We start from the raw sequence: 23,719 nt of genomic DNA on the forward strand, positions 1-23,719 counted from the left end.
GTGGTTCTTGGGGGAGGAGAAGCACTGGTGTGGCAGAGCTGGCTGTGTAGAAATAGCTTTGAAAACAATAGTGCATCCCCTCAAGCTTGGAACAAAGTACTCTACTCTACAAGCAGTCATACCCCGACGAAAAACTCAAGGGTCAAGTAGTTGGCTGGGAACATGGCCAGGCAGTGAAAACAGACTCAGATTCAGACTCAGACTTTGGAATCTTTCTTTGGTGACAAAGAAGACCAAAACATACGGCCAGGAGAAGTCAACAAATTCAAACAGCCTACATCAAAAGCCTCCAAGAAAAACATGAACTGGTCTCACTCAGGCCATGGAAGAGCTCAAAAAGGATTTGGAAAAGCAAGTTAGAGAAGTAGAGGAAAAACTGGGAAGAGAAATGACAGTGATGTGAGAAAACAATGAAAAACAAGTCAATGACTAGTTAAAGGAGACCCACAAAAATACTGAAGAAAATAACAACTTAAAAAATAGACTAACTCAAATGGCAAAAGAGCTCCAAAAAACCAATGAGGAGAAGAATTCCTTGAAAGGCAGAATTAGCCAAATGGAAATGGAGGTCCAAAAGACCACTGAAGAAAATACTACCTTAAAAATTAGACTGGAGCAAGTGGAAGCTAGTGACTTGATGAGAAATCAAGATATTATAAAACAGAACCAAAGGAATGAAAAAATGGAAGACAATGTGAAATATCTCATTGGAAAAACCACTGACCTGGAAAATAGATCCAGGAGAGATAATTTAAAAATTATTGGACTACCTGAAAGCCATGATCAAAAAAAGAGCCTAGATATAATCTTTCAAGAAATTATCAAGGAGAACTGCTCTGACATTCTAGAGCCAGAGGGTAAAATAGAAATTGAAAGAATTCACCAATTGCCTCCTGAAAAAGATCCCAAAAAGAAAACTCCTAGGAATAGAGCCAGAGGGTAAAATAGAAATTGAAAGAATTCACCAATTGCCTCCTGAAAAAGATCCCAAAGAGAAAAATCCTAGGAATATTGTTGCCAAATCCCAGAGCTCCCAGATCAAGGAGAAAATACTGCAAGCAGCCAGAAAGAAACAATTTGAGTATTGTGGAAACACAATCAGGATAATACAAGATCTAGCAGCTTCTCCATTAAGGGATTGAAGGGCTTGGAATATGATATTCCAGAGGTCAATGGAGCTAGGATTAAAACCAAGAATCACCTACCCAGCAAAACTGAGTATCATGCTCCAAGGCAAAATATAGACTTTCAATAAAATGGAGGACTTTCAAGCTTTCTCAGTGAAAAGACCAGAGCTGAATAGAAAATTTGACTTTCAAACACAAGAATCAAGGGAAGCATGAAAAGGTAAACAGGAAAGAGAAACCATAAGGGACTTACTAAAGTTGAACTGTTTTGTTTGCATTCCTACATGGAAAGATGATGTGTATAATTCATGAGACCTCAGTATTAGGGTAGCTGAAGGGAATATACATACATACATACATACATATACATACATATATATATATATGTATATATATGTATATAGACAGAGGGCACAGGCTGAGTTGAATATGAAGGGATGATATCTAAAAAAAATCAAATTAAGGGATGAGAGAGGAATATATTGAGTGAGGACAGAAAGGGAGAGATAGAATGGAATAAAGTATCTCACATAAAAGTGGCAAGAAAAAGCAGTTCTGTTGGGAGAGAAGAGGAGGCAGGGGAGGGGGAATGAGTGAATCTTGCTCTTATCAGATTTGACCTGAGGAGGGAATAACATATACACTCAATTGGGTATCTTACCCCACAGGAAAGAAGGAGGAAGGAGATAAAAAGGGGGGACAATAGAAGGGAGGGAAGATACAGGGAGGAGGTAATCAAAAGCAAACACTTTTGCAAAGGGACAGGGTCAAGGGAGAAAATTGAATAAAGGGGGATAGGATAGGAAGGAGGAAAATATAGTTAGTCTTTTACAACATGAGCATTGTGGAAGGGTTTTGCATAATGATACACATGTGGCCTATGTTGAATTGCTTCCTTCTTAGGTAGGGTGGGTGGGGAGGGAAGAGGGGAGAGAATTTGGAACTCAAAGTTTTAAAAATAGATGTTTAAAAAAAAAGTTTTTGCATGCAACTAGGAAGTAAGATATACAGACAATGGGGCATGGAAATCTATCATGCCCTACAAGAAAGTAAGGGAAAAGGGGATGGGGGGGCAGAGTGGGGTGACAGAAGGGAGGGTTGACTGGGGAATGGGGCAATCAGAATATATGCCATCTTGGAGTGGAGGGGAGGGTAGAAATGGGGAGGAAATTTGTATTTCAAACTCTTGTGAAAATTAATGCTGAAAACTAAAAATATTAAATAAATAAATAATGATTAAAAAAAAAAGAAAATAACATCTTAAATATTAAACTGGCATGTGCAAACAACAATTAGTTCTTGGTTTATTGACTCAAAAGAATGCACTTGGCTACCAGGTATGTGAACCCATTACAGATGGAAACCAGGATTCCCCAGACCTATCTGCTTGGGTGTGTAAGTTCCCAAGTCAGCAGGCTGGAGGGTAGCAAAACCACCAGATAGTCAAGTCAGCAGGGGCCACAAATGATCGTCATTTGGTCACTGACGAGGGATCCTAGGCACGTGATAAAAAGAGATTTTTCAGAATTTAATTGGAAGAAGGAAACCAGCTCTGGCCAGGCAGGGTGAAGGTAAAACTGGGGATGCAAGAGATGGGTACAGCAAAGTGACCAGAAAGGATCTTAGGAAGGTTAAGAGAGTTGCGGCAATTCTTTACTCTGCCCCACCCCCTTCACCTCTGTAATAATCTATGATGCTTCAACACATTTCACATCTCAATTCTACCCACTGCTTTTTTCATCTAGAAATATCTGCCAAAATTGGGTTTTTCCTGCTAGTGGGAAGCAGATACTTGAAGCTTATTCACTTTAGATGCTGAATGGATTTGCCATATATGTATTCTCAAAATTTTCCTTTCCACAGGACTCCAAATTCTCAAAAGTTGCTTTTCAGCATTTTTCTTCCTGAAAAAGTCCATTACCCAAATCTGTATTTTGTCATTTTCTGAAATGACGTGGTTCATGAAACACTTCTCTTTTCCCTACCCCCTACCCCACCACATAGTTTTTTTTTTTTTTTGTTCAGAAGTCCTTTCCTTTCCATCAACACATGGGACCAGCCTCTCCCTGGCACTGTGTTTTCCTCCAGCTTCCTTCAGTTCAATTTCTAAGTACCAAACTTTAGTTTTTAGTTTAGTTTAAGGGCTGAAGGGTGGCTTCGGTAACCCTATCAGGCAGACAGATGACAGAGAGACAGCAGGGTACAGTGAGCAAGGCATTGGGCCAGAAGTGAAGAAGATCTGGATTCAAGTGTCACTTCAGACACCTGCTAGCTGTGTCCCCTGGGCAAATGATTTGACCTCTCTGGGCCTTAGTTTCCTCATCTGACTTGATTTCCAAGGTCCCTTCCAATTCTAAAACTATGATCCGATAAAGTTGTGAACCCCTTCCACCTTACAAATAAGAAATTGAGACTCAGAGGGGTTAAATGGTTTGCTGAAGGGTAAATGAGGAATTCCAGCTCGCTGATTCCAGCTCTGGCCCCCTTTTTGCACCATACCATGCTACCTCTGGGAGAGAACAAAGCAGCAAGAGCAGGATCCAGCAAGGGAGCAACTGGGCGGACAAATGTTAGCTTCTACCAAAGGGAGAGGTTGGGCATCAGGACAGATTTCATCTGGCTAATGCCAACTCTTGGGCAGCTGGGTGGCACAATGCCAGGCCCACAGTCAGCAAGACTCATCTTTCTGAGTTCAAACCTGGCCTCGGACCCTTGTTAGCTATATGGCCCTGGGCAAGTTACTTAACCCTGTTTGCCTCAGTTTCCTTATCTGTCAAATGAGCTGGAGGAGGAAATGGCAAACCAATTCAATATCTTCACTAAGAAAATCCCTCATGGAGAGTCAGACGTGACTGAAAACAACTGAACAGCAATGTGAATTTGGGAGGCTTTTCAAAGATAAACCTGCTGGATTTAGGGCTTTACCTACTCTTGGCTGCTACAATTGATATCCTGGAATAGTTGTGATTTAGGGATAGGAAACCTGAGGTCCAGGGGTCCTATATGGTCTTTCCATAAACCATGGGAAGTGATACACTGAGACCAGGAGATAACAGGCCTGAAACTTGCTTCTGCATAATAAAAGCTATTCATAACAGTTGTATCAACACTCACGTGTGTATTGCTTTGTGGCCTATAGAATGCTTCTTTAAAATGTTGTCTCGTTTGAATCTCAGGGCAATCCTGTGAGCTGTATGATTGCACAGCTGATGGAGCCATGAATTGGTCCAGCCATTCTGGAAAGCAAAATTTGAAACTATGCCCCAAGAGTTACTTTGACCCAGTAACACCATTATTAGGCCTGTATCTTCTAACGACTGAAGAAACAAAGGGATCCGCACATAGAAAAATATTTGTAGTGGCTCTTTTTGTAGAGGCAAAGAACTAGAAACTGAGAGGGTACACATCAATCGGGAGATGGCTGAAAAAATTACGGTATATGAATGTCATAGAATACTATTGTGCCTTGAGTAGCTAGAGAGAAGAAGCAAGGATTTATTCAGCACCTACTATTTGTCAGGCCTTATGCTAAGCTCTTGACAAACAATATCTCGTTTAGCCATCACAATAACTCTATGAGGTAAGTGACGTAATTATCCCCGTTTTACAGATGAGGAAGCTGAGAAGAGGTTAAGTGACTTGCCCAGGTCCTAAATGTGTGAGGCTGGATTTGAACTCAGGTCTTCCTGATCCCAGGACCAGGACTCTATTTATTGTGCCATCTAGTAAGGAGTTATGAAAGGGGAATGTTTCAGAAAAACTTAGGAAGACTTGTGTGAAATTGATGCTGCATAAAATAAGCAGGACCAGGAGAACAATCAACATTGTAAAGAGACACAACTTTGAAAGACTTCAACACTTTGACCAATGCAATGACCAACCACGATTGCAGAGCACCAATAATGAAGCCTATGACCCACCTCCTGCCAGAGAGGTAACAGACAGAAGATACAGAGTGAAACATGGCCAATGTGGAAATTCATTTTGCTTGACTAGGCATATTTGTTTCAAGAGTTTTTTTTTTTTCACTGGTGGGGGTGGGGTAAGTGGGAAGAAGGGAGAAAGAGTAAAGAAATTTTTTTAATTGAAAAAAATTGAATTTGAAATTTAAATAAATAAAAAATTTAATTAAAAAAATTAAAAACAATCCAATGAGGTAGAGAGGGCTGGTATTATCCTCATTTTGCAAATGAGGAAACAGGTTATGTGACTCGCTTGGGGGTCAGCTTGCCCAAGGTAAGTAACTGTGATGGGATTCAAACAAAGATCTTCTGAATCTAAACCTGGTGTTATTTTTAGATACCAGTGGTAGTTTCATTCCCTCAATTCTCCACTATGCCTGTCTGGTGCCTAACTTATCTCATATCCCCAAAATAAGGCATTATTCCTGGGCTATCTGGCTTCCGCTTTTCTCTCTAATCTTCTCCATTAGGAAAAGGGGAAGGCATAGGGTGTGGGGGAGAGCAGTACCTGCTCCAGATCCTGGTAGGTGGGGAGTCGGAGGTGTCGGAGGTCCTCCTTGGATTTCGTGATGGATTCCTTGTTCTCCCACTTCACAAAGGCCCGCTTGCGGACCAAGACTGGGCTGGGGCAGGGGGACATGGAGCTGGGAAGTAGATACAGAGTGTCCTGGGCTCCCTTTCTTGGGGAAGACAGCAAGAACGAGCCGCTAGGGGCTTCATGGCCAACCCAAGTGACTGACTCTGTCTGTGTGCCCTTGTGGGCCATGGCCCGTTTCAGCCTGACAGAAATCTTCTGAGCAGACACACCCATCAGCATGATTGTTCGATCTTTGCTCTCCTCGTTGTGTTCCATGGTTTCCCCATTCACTAGGAAAGGTCCTTCCTCAGATCCTAAGGGAAGATATACAACACATCAATTTGTCTTGTGTAAACAGAGAGCCCAACAGAGTGATAACAAGCACTTTTTGTAACTAGGGCAGCAGAAAACGTACCCCAGGACAAGGGACACAAAATGAACCCTCAAATCAATTTTTAAAGACAATTCAGTTGAGGGAATAGGTGGGGAGAGACCCTAGAACACTGCTCATAGTGGGGAGACAGAGACTCTAGGACACCTCAGAGAGGAGAATTGGTCATAAATAACTACTTATTTAAATAACTAAATATAACTAATAAAAATAACTAATTATTCTTGCTAGCACAGGCCAAGCCCAGACGATTTTAAAGTGAAGTGCAAGTGGTAGCAACCTCTAAATTTATGTGCACAGGAACCAATGCTCCAACTAACCTACCCTAGTTATGACCCTTGACTCAAGGTTGATGGATTAATCTCAGAAATGAGAAAAAGCTAGAATCTTAAGAAAGCTCTCTCCAATAAATATAATTTCCTTTTAGAAATGTTCATGCTGCTTTGAAGTGGACGGAAATAAGCTTCATTCAGAAATGCTGCATAACAGCCATGAGAACTGAAAAGAACCTTCAGATATTTGTGGTTATATTAAATTCTAACCAGACCAGACTATTCCAAATTACTTTGTATTTATTTTTTGCAGGTTTTAAATTATATGGATAGGGAGCAAATCTTGAAGCCAGGAAGACCTGATTTCAAGTCTTGCCCTAGAAAAATACTGGCTGCGTGATTCTGTACAAGTTAATTAAACCCTCAGTCTTTTAAGCAACTCTAAGAAGAGAGAAGGTGCTGACCTGCACCAGTAGGGGGCAGTTTTTTTACCCTATAATTCCTGCTACGTAAATACTCCCAGGGCCAGTTTCTATCCTTAGGTTTTGTACATCCACGATATTTCCCTTCTCCCGGTGAAATGTAAGCTACATGGGTACCAAGACTGTTTCACTTTTGTCTTTGCTTAGTACAGCGTCTCGAACGTGGTGGATTTGCACCATGTGAAACTGTGGTGCATCCATAATCAATTTGGCAAACACTTATTAGGCATCCACTGTGTACACAGGGCACTGGGGATAAAAGATGGAAAGAGAGCACAGATTTTGCACTTTTGTGCAGATTATAATCTATACTTGAACCTCAAATATCCTCTCAGAGTATCCAGTGTCCCACTATATAGCCCAGATGACAAGGCCTGGGGACAATTAATGACATTTCCCTGTGATAGCAAGGCCTACGCTACTTTTACTGCATCACCACCCTGCTCAAACATCTTCCATGGCTTTCAAAAATAACCTTTAACTGTAGCCTTCTGGATGTGGCTTCTGCTTCCTTAGTCCTTGTCTTTGTTTGTACAGCTCTCCCTACCTAGAATGCTTTCCCCCTTTCTCCCCACTTATCTGCTTCCTACCCACTGCTACTCAAATGTCCCTACCTCCAGCGAAGCCTTCTTGGCCTCTCCCCACAGCCATGACTCCCTTTGCCGAGCACCAAGCCCTCATTGGGCACTTACTACGTACTATGGAGGACTACTGATTAAATAGCTCATGGGTGTGTCTTGTCTCTGTAAGTAGATCATCAATACTTTTTTTTCCCCTTTCTGAGACTGCGTCTCCCTAAATCACTCAGGCTAGAAGGAGAGCAGTCACTCAAGGGCCCAATTCTAATATTGATCAGCATAGAAGCTTCAACCTGCTCTGTTTTCCTGACCTGGGCCAGTCCCTCCCACCTCCCCCATTAGGCGGCCTGATGACCCTGCACTTTCAGGGGCTTGCCATATTGGTGTTGGACTTAACGTGGACACCTGATTAGCTTTAGCCCTACTATATCACAGAACCCCTAAACTTAGCTTGATCTTCTAGCCTCAGCCTCCAGTGCAGCAGGGACCAGAGATGTGTGCCATGACTCCTAGGTACATCATTAACTCCTAGACAGGACCCAAGGCCTATTATTTCTACAAACTTGATCATAGTTCTGGGCACAGAGTAGGCCCTTATTACAAATTTGGTGGTTGATTGCTGTATCCTACCTGCCTTCCCCCTATTCTAGTACCACTAGGCTGCATACGTTAGCAGAGGGTTTTGGCATGGGATTGGGTGGATGTCAATCCTGGACTTGGTTAAAATTCAACTCAGCAGTAACTCAAGCATAGGCATTAACTTTCAAAGGCCAACTGGTTCCTGGGTGAAATTGTGCCCATGGTGGATGGTGCTCGATAGGACCTTGCCTGTCCTTCCTGCCCCATTCTGTTTCCCATTCCCCAGATCTCAAGATGGCGGCTCCAAGTCCCACCACTTACCATGTTGTGCATCTTTGACTCCTAGTGGGCAGAGGGTAGATGCCAGCCCTGCAGAGGTGCTGTTTTCTGCGGGCAAAGCTGGGCTCTTGGATCTCTTCTTGCACTCAAACACAACCAGATCCTTGCATTGTTTGTGGCAGTTCATCCCGCAATCTGTAGACAAAAATCCTAGTCAGTGACTCAGTTTTCTTTCCTTTCATCTGATTTAATTCAACAATTATTAAGCACCTCCTATGAGCACGGCACTGTGTTAGGTTCTAGGGACATAAAGACAAAAATGAAACAGTCCCCGCCCTCGAGGAGTTTTTATTCTACCAGGAATAAATTTGTATTTATATATTGTAGGCAATGTGGACACAAAATGGCATAATACAAGGTACACTGGGGAAGAGAATACTAATGGAGGGGCTGGGGAAGAGGTGATGAAATCGGGGAAGGCTTCATGGAGGAGAGAGCACCTGAGCTGAGACTTGAAAGAAGTCAGTTACTCTGAGGTAGACATGAGGAGAGAGTGCATTCTAGGCGTGAGGCGTGGCCCACACAAGCGTAGGGAAGCAGGAGAAGGAGTGTGAAGTTCAGGGACCAGCTCACACCGGTAAGCAGGAATGAAGACTAAATAACTCCCGATTGGTGTTAAGCTTTTCCAAGCTCGCTTTGCTGTTCTGTCTGAGGTTAGAAAACTAGATAGTCTCTTCACTTGGAAAAACTGCAACACAGGTAGCAAGGGCCACCCTTTGTTTTTTCTTTTTTTTTTTGTGAGACAATCAGGGTTAAGTGACTTGCCCAGGATCACACAGCTAGCAAGTGTCTGAGATTGGATTTGAACTCAGGTTCTCCTAACTCCAGGGCCACTGCTCTAACTGCTGCACCACCTAGCTGCCCCCTGCAAGGGCCATTCTTAATGAGTTAATCTATCTAGCAGGTATTTTGTGTCTCCAAATCAAAGACTGTCTTGGCTTCTCTTAAGGTTAGGAGATTAGAGGCAAGATGCGAGGGGAGTGTCTGAGGCAAATGATCCAGAGATTTCAGCCACCATCTCTTGTTCCTCACTTCTGAATATCCTTGATACCTGGATCCAGGATTCTGTCCTGGAGTGTGCCGAATGTGGACATGCTAACCAGGGTTCGAGGCCATCACTTCCAATTCCGAGATTCTATGATTCTAAGTGACGTCTCCAAACCCTATGATCTAAGTGACCTATATGGTCCTTCCCAATTCTGAGGCAGCTCCCTGCCCCCTGCACATATCCCGACAATGATTTATTTCACCTACGTGAAGAAGCAGCCCACTCCATTTCCATACAGCTCTAATCACTAGACAGCTCTTCCTTACACTCAGATGAAATCTGCCTCCCTAGAACTTCTCCTGCCTATGGTTCAGAGTTCTATCTTTTAGGGTCAAGCAGATTCAATCTAATGCCTCTGTCAAATGATAACCCTTCCAATTTATGAAGACAAATCATGTTCACCTCAAGTCTTTTCTCTAGGCGACATGGTATCACTGCCTTCACCTGATTGTCCTATGCTTGGTTTCAAGCTCCTCTCCTATCATGGTCACCCTCCTTTGGACTGGCCCCAGTTTGCTGATGTCCCTCCTAAAATGTGGTGCTCAGAGTGGAGCTGAGTATACTCTGCATAAGCACATTCCAGCATAGACTGTGAGGGGACTATGTCTCTTCTTTTTCTGGATGCTAGGTTTCTGTTAATGCAGTAATGGGCTAACTTTTTAAAGCAGCAACCATCTGTCCTATTGGTGTGGCTCTTCCACTGGGACTGGAGGGCTCCTCTAGGCTGGCTACCAGAGAAGCAGAGACCTAGACTTTTTGCTGTGCCCAGAGTCTATGTGGGGAAGAGATATCTCTATCTATATATATACATACGTGTGTGTATATACACACATACACACATATATAGATATACATATATGTATACATATATACACACTTATACACATGTGTGTATCTCTCTCTCTACATATATATACATACATATATATGTATACGAAAAATATATATATAGTTACCTCCATTCCACATCATGACTTTCCCCATTGCAGCTTCAATATATCACAGGTTGGCATAAAAAATTAAATGAGAATTTAGGGGGAGTTTTGTGGAAGCCACAGATGACACATGAAGGCCAGCAGATGACACAGAAAAAGTTTAGAAACTCAGAAATGCATAAGATATATGTATAGTATTGTATAATATCAACATATTTTATCTTTTAATACTGTAAGCATCCCTTAAAAGAAAAAGAAAAAATTCAGACTTCTTCTCTGGTTACAAAAGGGAGGGCCAAAAAAATTTTACGTGGATTTTCTGGATTGCAGGGGTACTATGTCCCTAATCCCTGCAATGTGAAAAGGATAATTGTGTGTGTATATATATATCTATATAGATATCTATATAGATATGGATATAGGTATAGATAGATAGATGTAGATAGATATAGATATATAGATAGATATAGGTATAGATATAGATAGGTATAGGTATAGATATAGATATAGATATATATAGGTATAGGTATAGATATAGATATAGATATAGACAGATATATAGATATATTATATATATAATATATAGATATATATGTATGTACGCACACATATATGTATATACACACACATTATATATATATATGTGTGTGTGTGTGTATATATATATATATATACACACACATACATACATATGATATAGATATAGATATAACTGGTCCCAGAACATGGAATAGAGAAGCTAGTTTGGAGGTAACTTTGAAAGCTGTAGAAATGAATGGGTGGCTGCCAAGGGGACTTGTCTCCTTAGAAGAAGGCATGAGGGGCTGTGTATGTTGACCCAGCTAAGTCACTAAAGTCATTGGTCAGCACACAAAACAACACAGAAAGCTGGAATTTACCTTTGCACCGATAACCTTGCTTTATCACTCCCCAGAGCTATAAGGCAAACAAGAAAAACATTAGAAAACCTCTCTCCACAATGATGGTCCCACTTCATCCATTTTGTTTGATTCCCTGATATTTTTTCTCTCTGATCGCAATTCCCCCTCTTGGTAAATTTGTCTTCTAGGTGGCCGCAGCCACCAAGTGACCAGTCTACCGGTGATAAGACTCTCTACGCTTAGCTAGGTTGGTCCTTGGAAAGCAGATACGGTACTGCCTGGACCAGGGGTGGGGAAACCTGTGGCCTTGAGGCCACATGTGGCCCTCTAGATCCTCAAGCGCAGCCCTTTGAATCCAAAATTCATAGGACAAATCCTCTTAATAAAAGGATTTGTTCTGTAAAACTTGGACTCAGTCAAAAGGTCGCACCCGACCAAATGAATGAAATGAGGAGACCGAGGGATAGGGAGGTTGAGTGATTCCCAGTCACACGGGTAAAATATGTCAGAGCTGGAATTTAAATCCAGTTCTCTGATTTCAGAGTTGAGTGCTCATTTCAGAGTGAGTACCACACCAGCCGGTGACTACTTTTTAGGCTCCTGGGCTAAGTAGGGTATGAATTCAAATTCTGCCTCGGGCACTTACTAGATGTGTGGCCCATAAATGAGCTAGCTTAAGCTCTGTCAGCCTGTTTTTCATCAAAGGGGAAAAACGATAGTACCAGTCTCACAGGGTACTGCCAGGATCAAATGAAATGGCATGCACGTTGTTTTATAAGCCTTAAAGTTCTATATCAATGGCAGCCGTAATTACCGTTATTATTATTATTGTGGATGGAGCACTGAAGACGTGAGTTCAAGTCCAGATACTTACTAGCTTCGTGACCTTGGGCAAGTCACTTCACCCTGTTTGCCTCAGTTTCCTCATCTGTAAAATGAGCTGGAGAAGGAAATGGGAAACCACTCCAGTATCTTTGCCAAGAAAACCCCAAATGGGGCCACAGAGAGTCAGACATGACTGAATGACAACAGGGTCAGCGTCTATGTCACGGTGAGTAATAATTGGTCATCCTTTTCCTCTCTTATTCCACACCGCCTCTGCCCCCACCCCCCACACCTTTATCTCCCCTTTCCAACCCCAAAGCTCCAGAGAGGAAACTCACAAATCCAGCGCAGTTGTCACAGAAGGTGGGCTTTAAGTAAGTCGTCTCCTGGAAGTTATGAGGAAAGCCGAGGCCCAGCTTGGAATAGATCGAACTGGCCCTCATGAAGTAGGCGGTGATTTCATCCCGACTGATCAAGCCTTCCCTGTTAGCAGACCAAAGAATGAAAGGGATGAGTATGTGGGTGTGGAGGGGTTCTAGGTGTTAGAAACTCCCTTCTCCCTCTAGCCCTTGGCATTTCTATGTTGTTTCTCCCCCGGCGCAGTGATTTTTCATCTTTTTGTGTGTTCTGGACCCCTTTGGCAGCCTGTGAAGGCTATGGACCCCTTCTCAGAAACATGTTTTCAACATCATAAAATAAAATAGGGTTACAGAGAAAGCCAATTATATTAAAATACAGTTATCACAATGGTAAGAAAACAAGTCTACGGACCCTAGGTCAAGAACCTTTGCTCTAGCGGTAACCCGTATTTCTTAGAGTTAATCTCACTTTATTTCCATGAATTCCTGGAAGAGTACTCCGTTATCAGGACAGTGGGACAAAGTCACAGTTGGAAGACAGATACTCCTGACTCCATGGCAAAAAGCTCTTTGTGATCTTGAGCTTCCATCTCTCTGTCTCTGTCTCTGTCTCTTTGTCTCTCTCTCTCTCTCTGTCTCTCTCTCTCTCACACACACACACACACACACACGCACAAACACAGTTTGTGTCTGATACTTTCTAGTCCATCTAGTAGAGAGAGCAAGAAAGCTTGGTCGTTGTGCACCTGCAGCTGATTCTTCTAGCAAGACTCTGCTTCCACAAATTCATCTCTGTCTTCCCCCACTCCCATCCCAGAATTATTTAACTAGAAGAACAGATGGAGAAGGAATCCATGCATGATGGGATGTTAAGTACTAGCTTTCCCCCTTACCTCCTATAGGCAGGTAGGGGGATATGTTACAGCATGGGAAGCTTAAATTGGGTATAAGGAAGAATTTCCTTTCATTGGAATGTGGATTACTACAGTAGACAATGGAATCTCTTCCTGAAATCTTAAAAAAAAAAATGACATGCTTTCCTCCAAGTCTAGGATGGTTTTGATGGGATCCTGCCTGAAAGCACTCTCAAGGATGTAAGAAAGTCTTTTTTTTTTAAAAAAACTTTTAAAAGTTTTATTTTATTCCAAGTACCTCTCCCTTTCCCCAAGAGCCATCTCATAGAACAAATAGTTTTTAGAGAGGGAGAAAGTCAGCACTACTAATCAATACCTTGAAAAAATCTGAAAACATATGCAATATGTAACACCTGTAAATCTCCCGCTTCCACAAAGGGGTGGATTGGGGGTGTCCTTTCATATGTTTTCATTCAAGTCTTGCTTTACATTTTTTTTTTGGTGTGTAGTTGTTCTTTCCATTTACATTGTTATAGTTTATTGTGTATGTTGTTTTCTTGTTTCTATTTACTTCACTCTGCATCAATTCATACAGATCTTCCCATGCTTCTCTATATTAATCACATACATCATTTCTTACAGCACAGTAATATGCTATTACATTCATGTACCATGATTTGTTGAGCCATTTCCCAAGTAATGGGCATTTACTTCATTTCTAATTCTTTGCTATCACAAAAAGTGCTGACATAAATATTTTGGAGTATATGGAGACTTTTCTTTGACTTTCTTGGGGTAATGAGCCTAGTGATGGAGTCTCTGGTTCAAAGTCATTTTATTTGTGTAATTCCAAATTGCTTTCCAAAATGATCGTATTATTTTACAGCTCCACCAACAATATATTAGTGTGCCTATCATTCCACAACCCCTCCAATATTGACTATTGTCATTTTTTCAAAAATTTTGGCCAATTTGCAGGATGCAAAGTGAAACTTCAGGGTTGTTTTGATTTTCATTTTTCTAATTATTAGGGATTTGGATATTCTTTCATGTGGTTGTGAATACTATGTAAAAGAAAATGATAATGATAAAACAACACACCAAAATTTCTGAGTTATAGCTAAAGCAGTCCTCAGGGGGAAATCATATCCTTGCAAATATACATTAACAAAATAGAAAAAGAAAGGATTAATGAACTGAATGTGTATTTTTTTTAAATTAGAAAGCCAACAAACACATAAACCTAAAATAGTACACAAGATATATTAAAAATTAGAGAGAAAATAAATTGTAAACAAAAAATAGGAAAATGATAAAACCAAAAATTGGTTCTTTGAAAAGACTAATAAAATTGAGAAACCCTTAATTAATCTGATTAAAAAGAAGAGAGCAGAAAAGCAAATCAATAAAAAAATGAGCAAGTTGAAATCACAGCAAAACCAGAAGAAATAAAAAGAATAATCAGAATGTATTTTACACATTTACATGCTAGCAAAACTAAGAACAGAAAAGAAATAGGTACATAAGTTCAAAAATATAAAATACCCAAACCATTAGAAGACCAGTTGGAAAGGAAATAGTTCTAGTCATAAAGGCGTTACCAAAGGAAAAACTCCTGGCCCCAATGGATTCGCAGGAGAATTCCATCAAATTTTTAAATAACATTTAGTACTCATACTTCACAAATTATTCTCAAAAATTGCGAAAGAAAGCACGCTACCGGAATCTTTTTGTGAGACAAATATAATCAAAATACTTAAACCAGGCAAAGATAAAATACAGAAAAAAAACTGGGCCAATACATAAATGAACATTGACTCAAAAATTTTGAACAAAATTCTGTCAAACAGAGAAGAAGAAATCATTCTGATGACCAAGTGGGATTTATACTAATGATGCAATATGGTTCAATATTAGGAAAACAATCAACATAATTAATTATATTAAAAATCAAAGCAACCCAAAATCACATGATCATCTCAACAGATGCAGAAAAAGCCTTTGACACAGTACAACACTTCGTTATGCTAAAAATCCTACAAAGTATGGGCATAGAGTGACCTTTTTAAATATGATAAAAGGTGTCTATCTAAAGTCAAAAGCAAGTATCATAAGCAAGAACTTTTTCCAATAAATACAGAGGTAAAGCAAGGATGCCCACTCTCCCTATTATTATTTGATATGGTTCTGGAAATGCTAATAACAGCAATAAGACTAGAGAAAGAAATTAAAGGCATAAACTCCCTTCACAGACCACCTCTCTTCATCCATAGGAGCAGTCATGAGTAGAAACCCCTCCCACCAGCAAGGGTTCCTTCCTTTCTCCCTCTTTTAAATCTTTTCTCCTTTCCCCTCACCCACTCCCCTGCAGGTCACCTGACACCAGGGGTCACCTTCCCCTCATTGCTAGACATTTGATTGGACCCTAGCACATTGCACATTCCCCTCTATCTTCCTGCTCCCTGCTCCATCCCCCTCCTCTTCTTTTATGTGTCCTTCTGTGTTGTAATGTAATCTCACAAAGAAATATTGATTCACCTCTAGGCAGGTTGTTGCCAGGTTTTATCCATAATGCTCCATGCTCACCTCCTCACTGTTATCTCCACCAGACTTTTGCCTTTACCCTTATCTCATTGTATACATTTAGAAAGTTTTTAACTGATCATTCTACTGCTGTCGCTGTCCTTACTTGATGCATTTAGTTCACTCTCTCTGAATTTCTATTGTATTCTAGAAGCAGTCTCTTCAGTTCTGGTTTTCTTTCTAAAAACATTTCAAATGCCTCTTAATTATTCAGTGTCCATCTTTTTTCCATGTATGGATAAAGTCAGATTTGGAGGGTAGTTCATGATGGGCTGTATCCTCAGAGCCACTGTTCTTCAGGGCACATTATTCCATGCCCTCCTATGTTTTCTGATACATACAGAATAGTCTTACCTTATTTGAATTTCTTTTCCTCTGTATTTGCAGGTCTTTTCCCTAATGATTTGAAGAACTTGTTGTTTTTGAATAGAATTGTTAAATTTAACCACTATGTGACTTGCATGTGCAGCCTCAGGTTTGTTTGTGTCGTTTATTTTTTCCTGGAGCTGATTTATGAATTCTTTCAACTGGTATTTCATTTTGTTTGTTCAGAAGTCCTGGGCAGCTCTCTTCTATTATTTCTTGCTTTTTGATGTTAAGGTTTTTCGTCCTATAGTATTTTTCTGTGAGACATATTCGGTTGTCTGTACAAATCCTGTCATTGAGATCAATTATGTTCTGCTTACATAGTGAGGTTATTTTCCTTTAAAATTATTGGTTTTTGTTTCTTTTCTTCTAGATGGTCTTTCACTTTTGTATATTTGCATTCTCAATCTATTGTCCTCTCTGTGGTTTCTTTCATGAGCCTTGCCTTCACAGATCCAAGTTTTTCTATTCTGCCCATTATTTTTGCTGTGCAGGACAAAAATTCTGCTTTCACCACCCTCATTTCTCTTTTGAACCTCTCAGAAACAGCATGTTGTGGTTCCATGTTCTCCTCACATGCCACAGGATCTTCTGTCTCATCAAGTGTGGCATTATTTTCCTTTGTTTTGCAGTATTTATTCATGGATGCCTGAACTCATTTACTAGCTCTGAAGACCATACTTCTTTCTCTTGTTAATGTGTTCCCTGTTGATTTATCTGCTTATGTTCAGGGTCTTTGAGTTCTCTTCTTCCCTGAGATCTTTGGTATTTTCAGTCTCTCCCCATCTTCCCTCTCTCCCCCAGTTTTCCCCTATTTCCTTTCTGACTGTCCCTTCTGATGTTTTCCTGGGTGCTGGATTTCAGAGTGTCTCAGCCTTCTCCCAGGTGGGAAATTTATAGTTCACCAGCCTAGGTCTCTGCCTTAAGTGGCTTTTGGGTAGTCAGAACTGGTCCCAGCTGGATGCTGTGCTCTTTCCCTCAGGCTTATTGGAGTGTTCACAGCCCCACCTTTACATAACGTGTCCTGTCCTCGTGTCCTTTTCTGCTTCCTCTTCCTTAGGTCTCTGGCCTTTCCTGGGCATTTCAGAGAGTTGCCTCATTGGTGCTCTGGGGCTGTCCACCCTAGCACCATTAGTGGAGAGCTTTGTAGCACTGACTCTATAGGGTTGTGGACATTGTCAATTTGTTGTGACCTGGGCAAACTTCCACAGCCTGGAGATGGGGTCTCCGTGCCACTGAAAGAAGGGAGGAAGGACTGGGGCTTGGAGGGTGGGTTTTGTTGTAAGCCTGTCTTGGTTCTGGGGTCTACTATTGTAGCCTTGCTGTTGATAGCATGGGAGGCAGGGAAGGGGATCTGAATGAGCTCAGGGTCACTGAGTGTTAATTCTAGGCCTTTTTTTAAACCTTTTTTTGGATTCTGGGTGTCTTAGACCACAAAGCCAGCTGAAGTTGCTTTGGAGTATAGTTTCTGTTTTGGAGAAGTCCAAAAGGTCATCAGAATCTGAGAAAATGTCCAGTCCTGGGGTGGGGAACCTGCACCTTTTGAAGCCACATGTGGCCTTCTAGGTCTTTGCAGCCTTCTGACTGATTCCACGTTTTACAGAACAAATCCTTTTAAGGGGATTTGTTCTGTGATGTTTGGGCTCAGTCAAAAGGCCACACTTGAGGACCTAGAGGGCCCCTTGTGGCCTCGAGGCTACAGGTTTCCCACCCCTAGTTCTAGTCTTCTATCTTTTTATTCACAGACCTACTCAGAAGTCTTAGCTGAAGGGAAGGGAATTGACTAGAGAGAGGTTCCTTCCAGCCCTGCAATTCAGTATAAGACCTCTGTATGTATGACCTTATGTATAATATTCCCCTTGTAACACACTGTCTTCATCCACTGGGACTCCCATCTATGTGCCACGCAAACACACCCAATGCCTCACCTGTCTTTATCCATCACACAAAAGGAAAAGGGGAAGCTGGCAGCAATCTTTTCAAACTCTTCCTGAGAAATATATCCGTCTTGATCATGATCATAGTTCTTGAAAACAGACTGGAAGAAAGAGTAAGAAAAGGGAATTTTCTGATGACTCTCAAAAAGCCACTGATAATTCTTCAGGTTAACCAAGAGACCAATGATCAGGACTCCCCAGATGAAAGCCCCTCACCCAAATAGGGGAATATGGAACCTCGCTCCTCAATCATCAACAAAGTAGATGTGTAGGTGACTTCTTTGTCTTTTCCATTATCAGGTGGACTGTATGTCCTCCCAATGCCACCAACATATTCAATATATACTTAACCTCTGACTACCCTGGCGTCTTTGCTCATTATAGATGGAAAAGCACTCTTCCTCCCTCCCTCCGGCCTAGCCAAGTCCTACTCATCCTTCAAAACATAACTCAAATGCCACATGCTTACCACAGTAGCCCACTAGGGGATCTCTCCTACCACAGAACTCCAAGAGCATTTTCTATCCTTACTGACTGGCTCTTTTCATTTCAGGGGTGGGATCTATCTATCTATCTATCTGTCTGTCCATCCGTCTGTCTCTCTGTTTGTCCATCTATCTATCTATCTGTCTGTCTGTCTGTCTGTCTGTCTGTCTATCTATCTGTTTTTTTGCAATTCTTATTACAAGCTTCTGGAAGGAAGGGGCCATATCTTACCCTTCTTTATAAACCCTTCTACACATTGAGGCAAGCGCCCTGAACCTAGCTGGTAATCAATCAGTCTGTATTGATTCATGTTCCCCAATCACTTTGTATTGACTTAGCAACTACTATTTATTAAATCCCCACTATGTACGAAGCATTGTTCAAAATGGTCAAATATAGATTTTCCTCACTTAATCTCTTTTTTGTCCTCCTTCATTATCTGATACTACCAAGAAAAAATCCTCAAATAACTAAGAGCCCTTAAGATATTTGGGGAGATTTACTTGCCTGTATTCATCACCCTAAAGGGCTGTCTATCTTGGTGCAGAGTTGGAAAGAGATAGGTCACTCTCTGCACTCAGGGGCTAAAGAGTACAGAGCGACCTATTAGGATACATAGCTCCTGCAGTTTAGAGTCATTCATTCTATTCATTCTCATTCCTGGTTCTGAGGATGATGCTCCATCTCTTGCCTTTCATTGTGAGGAAAGTGTTTCATAAATGTTATGATGATTTCACTCTCTCTCCTATTGATCTTTTATCAGAAGTGTCAACAAGGAATAAAGGACTGGTTTGAGTTTCCTGACCTTCTGTTCAATTTTTTAAAAATTGGGGAACACTAACAAAGAAGGAAATAGCCCAAGGCAGGAGAGAAGCAGAATAGAAATATGTTAACTCTAATTTAAAACTCGGAAACATGTAAATTTCTTTTTTTTTTTCCTTCCTTCTCCTACTGCCCCCACCCTAGAGATTGCTACCATTAAACACAAATACGTAGATATCACCTTTTTTTTTTCATTATACTATGTTATGGGGATGCTTGATTTATTCCACAAGCCCATTCTCACAAGTTCTAAAATAACTACCACATCCCCTTCTTCCTCCTTTCCAAGGCCAGGCAGTTCCCCATGGCTTGCTCTTGCTTCAGGATTTCCTCTGCGGGGGCAATTTTGCACTTACATCCACCATCCTCTGTACGTGTTTGCTGATGGTCTTTGGATCAGGTTTGGGAGATATCCCTGATGCCCAGTCTACGACAACTGGAGGCTTTGAAGGCGTCAGAGGCTGGAGTGAAACATTCAGAGAGAATACCACTGTCCATTATCGGACAAAGTTGTAACTATCAGTTCTTTCCATCCCTACTCCCCCAGCCCTGTCCCTTCACACTGGTTGATAGCAATTCATAGCTAACTTAACTATCCACAGCAAGGCTGTCCAACCTTAGGGTTTTATTGAAACAATAAACAATATATTTTGGTTTGCCGTTTTAGTGAGAGCTCTGCAGTAGCTTGGCTTGGTTTACTAAAGCATTTATGTAAATTTCTATGCCTGTAGGCCCGCGGCATTTTGGACAGCCCCAATGTACATTGTGAGAGTATAGGCCAGAGGTTGGTAAGCTATTGTGCATTATAGCCTGGGAGCTAAGAACTTCTTTTGCTTTTCTAAATTAAACTTTATTGCATTAGAAAATGCGGAGCAGCTGGAGGCACAATGGATGGACCATTGGCCCTGGAGTCAGAAGGACCTGAGTTCAAATCTGGCCTCAGCCAGTTACTAACTGTGTGATCCTGGGCAAGTCACTTAACCCCAATAGCCTTCACCATAAAACAACAACAGCAACAAAAAACGTAAAAATCATTCTTAGTTCTTAGAAGTACAAAAACAAGTGGAGGGTCAGGTTGAGCCCTTGAACCAGAGTTTGGCAACCCCTGGTATAGATAGTACAGAGAATACACAAGTCTTATGTAGACTAAGGGCCAAACATTATTTGGGTAGCAAGGTAGAATTTAAAAGAACATTGGCCTTAGAATCAGAACCCTTGGGTTGGAATTTTGGATTTTCCATTTACTAGCTGCATAACCTTAAGAAAGCCAATTAACCTTTCCTAGTGTTAGTTGCCTCAGTCAAACCGAGAGCTGTTAAAGACCTTATCTTAAAAAGGCCAACATCTCTTACTGCATTGGGGCCATCTCCACTCATCCTGATCTATATCTGACCCCAGATGGCTCCAGAGGAGAAAGTAAGGCTGGTGACTTTGCACAGCTCTCCCTTGCTTAAATCCAATTCACTTGCATGTCATGGCATCACCTCCCATGATCCTCTTTGAGAATGAAGGACAAACAAGAACAGTTTTCTCATCTATAAATTGAGGATAATAACAACTTTCCTTATCTACCTTGCTTACTATTACTGGGCCTGTAATTTTATCAGCTTAGGGAATTCCTCAATGTGGAAACTCCTCTATAAATGCAAGTTGGCACCTCCTCTGCAACTCACTGTTTTAGAAAGTTGTCTAGACTGAGCACTGAGATGTTAAGGGACTTGCCCAAGGTCACACAGTCAGTCTGCATCGGAGGTTGGAGCTGAACACAGATCTCCCTCATTCTGAGGATGACTCCCTATCTATTGCTTTTCATTGAGAAGAAAATGTTTCATACCTGTTATAATTTCAATCTCTCTCCTGTTGGATCTTTTATCAGAACCATCCACAAGGAGTAATATAGAGTGGTTTGAGTTTCCTGACCTTCTGTTCAATTTTTTAAAAACTGGGAAATACTAACCAAGAGGGAAATAGGCCAAGGCAGCAAAGAAACAGAAGTATGTTGATTCTGATGTAAAACTCAAAAACATGTAAATTTCTTTTTTTTCTTCCTTTTTTCTCTTCCCTCCCCCACAGATGACACGAATATGTATATATCATCTTTTTAAAAATTATACTATGTTATGGAAATGCTTGTTTTATTCTATAAATTAAAAATAAATAACTAAAAAATTAAAAACTTTAATATTAAAGAAATGAAAACAAAATAAACAGGGAGAACACTTCTTCAAGTCTCCTTCTGGCAAAGTGCCCCACCAACTTGCATGCTTTGAAATGTGAGATTTTCAAGGTGGCTTTTTCTTAGGTGGACATCCTCTTCCTGTCCAACAGGAATAATGAACTTGATCTCACTTTACATGAGGAAACGAAATCCAACACTCCATGATAGTTAGCTTGGACTTCACACGGTGGCCCCTGTCCCACCTCCCTCACTTATATCAGTTGGCTCTGGTCTAAGACCCTTCCCAAAGGAATGAGAACCACCCCCACCATCCCATGAAGCTCCCCCCACACAACAGTTATCCCACAGGGATTCAATAAAGACTTGTTAGCATAACAAGTTTGGTCTTTACAATGACTACTTGAAGACCTGTCTGTGTTGCATGAGTACACATCAACAGGGAGCAGGGAGTCAGTATATGAAAAACTCTTACTGGGGCTCTGTGATTTCTTGGTTCTCGGGCATATGAAAGCTCATAGATTTCATCTTCAGTATAGTAGAGATCCAGGGATAACTGCAGATCAAACAAAGTCAGGTTAGCTTCTCAGACAATCCTTTTGTCTTTTTCCTAATTTAGAGCTGACATAACTTTTCTGTTCTTAGTCTGCTCTCCCTTATGGGGCTTGCTGGCAAAGCGCAGTAGATTGTTAACAACTATGACTACACGCGTGACATGATCCAATCTGGTGGCGTTCATTCATCCAAGCAAATAGTTGCTTGGAATAGTTGATCCCCACCCCCAATGGATGGCAATCAGCTTTTGCATATTGGGAAATTAACTTTTTAGGAATTTATAAATGCAACATGTTCACTCTCTCATTTTGAGTAGCGTGTCAGACTTGGATTGGGCCTTAGAGAGCATCGAGTCTGATCTTGCGGATGAAGGAAAGTGGCTGGGCAAAGATTAGGATGAAGGCTTTCTGATGCCCGCTCTGGGGTTTTTTCTACTATATTCTTAAAGTACTCAGCAAGAAAGGGATCTTAGAGGCCGTCTAGCTCAGCCTCTCTGCTGAGATGAAGCAAATGAAGCTCAGCAGAGAGGCTGTGACTTGTCCAAGGTCATACAGGGGGCAGAGGCAGTTTTCAAACCTAGGTCCTCTGACTCCATTAGACCATAAGCTCTTTGAAGACAGGCACTGTCTTTTCCTTCCTTTTGAATCCCCAGTGCTTATCACAGTGCCTGGCTCTTGATAAATATTTACTAATTGACTGATTCCCAACCTGGCGTTCTTTCTGTTTCACCAAGTTGGGGAGGCTATGATGATGATCGCTCTCATTTTATGAATAGAGAAATGAAAATACGGAAAGTTTAACTCATTTCAGGACTGTAAGGGTCCTTTGTTGTTGTTCGGTTGTGTCTGACTCTTCCTGACCCCATCTGCGATTTTCTTGGCAAAGATACTGGAGTGGTTTGCCATTTCTTTCTCCAGCTCATTTTACAGATGAGGAAACTGAGGCAAACAGGGTTAAGTGACTTGCTCAGAGTTTGAGGAATAGACTCTAGGTCAAGTCCACTGAGCCACCTTGTAAGAGTCTTTAGAAGTTATCTAATAAGACCTGCTCATTTTATTTATGAAACATGAGGCTGTAATTTGCCTAAGGAGGGAAGGAAACAAGCATTTATTAAGTGCCTACTGTGTTCCAGGCAGTGTGCAAATATTTTATATTTTACAAACATTAGCTCATTGGATTTTCACAATAACTTTGTGAGGTAGGTGCTATTACCTTTATTTTACAGTTGAGGAAACTGAGACGGTTAAATGATTTGTCCACAGTCACACAGTAATGATAATAATGATAACTAACATATATATAGTGCTTACTATGTGCCTGGCAAAGTTCCAAGAGCTTCACAAACACTACCTCATTTGTTCCTCATAATAACCCTGGGAGGTAGGCACTATTTATCCCCTTTTTTACAGTTGAGCGAACTGAGGCAGACTGAAGTTAAGTGACTTGCCCAGGGTCAGTTGGTTAGTAAGTATCTGAGGCTGGATTTGAACTCAGGTCTTCTGACTCCAGGTTCACCATCATCCTCTGCTGTCTGTGCCACACAATAAATTAGTGGCAGGGAAGGGACTTTAGAACTCAGGTCCCA

The 23,719-nt window shown here is 41.2% G+C and overlaps 1 protein-coding gene across 1 annotated transcript in view; it reads right to left on the minus strand.

The window, feature by feature from the left end:
• RASGRP1 (RAS guanyl releasing protein 1) overlaps nucleotides 1–23,719 on the minus strand; it is a 119,544-nt gene that overhangs the window by 997 nt on the left and 94,828 nt on the right. The window contains exons 10-16 of the mRNA XM_036769527.1: nucleotides 22,055–22,135; nucleotides 19,760–19,864; nucleotides 18,087–18,196; nucleotides 12,335–12,479; nucleotides 11,190–11,226; nucleotides 8,290–8,442; nucleotides 5,598–5,980 (exon numbers count right to left, since the gene is read on the minus strand). Of these exons, the coding sequence (XP_036625422.1) occupies nucleotides 5,598–5,980; nucleotides 8,290–8,442; nucleotides 11,190–11,226; nucleotides 12,335–12,479; nucleotides 18,087–18,196; nucleotides 19,760–19,864; nucleotides 22,055–22,135 (1,014 nt within the window). The remainder of the gene's footprint in view (nucleotides 1–5,597; nucleotides 5,981–8,289; nucleotides 8,443–11,189; nucleotides 11,227–12,334; nucleotides 12,480–18,086; nucleotides 18,197–19,759; nucleotides 19,865–22,054; nucleotides 22,136–23,719) is intronic.

Source organism: Trichosurus vulpecula, chromosome 8 (assembly GCF_011100635.1).
Source record: "Trichosurus vulpecula isolate mTriVul1 chromosome 8, mTriVul1.pri, whole genome shotgun sequence".
Taxonomy (NCBI): Eukaryota; Metazoa; Chordata; class Mammalia; order Diprotodontia; family Phalangeridae; genus Trichosurus; species Trichosurus vulpecula.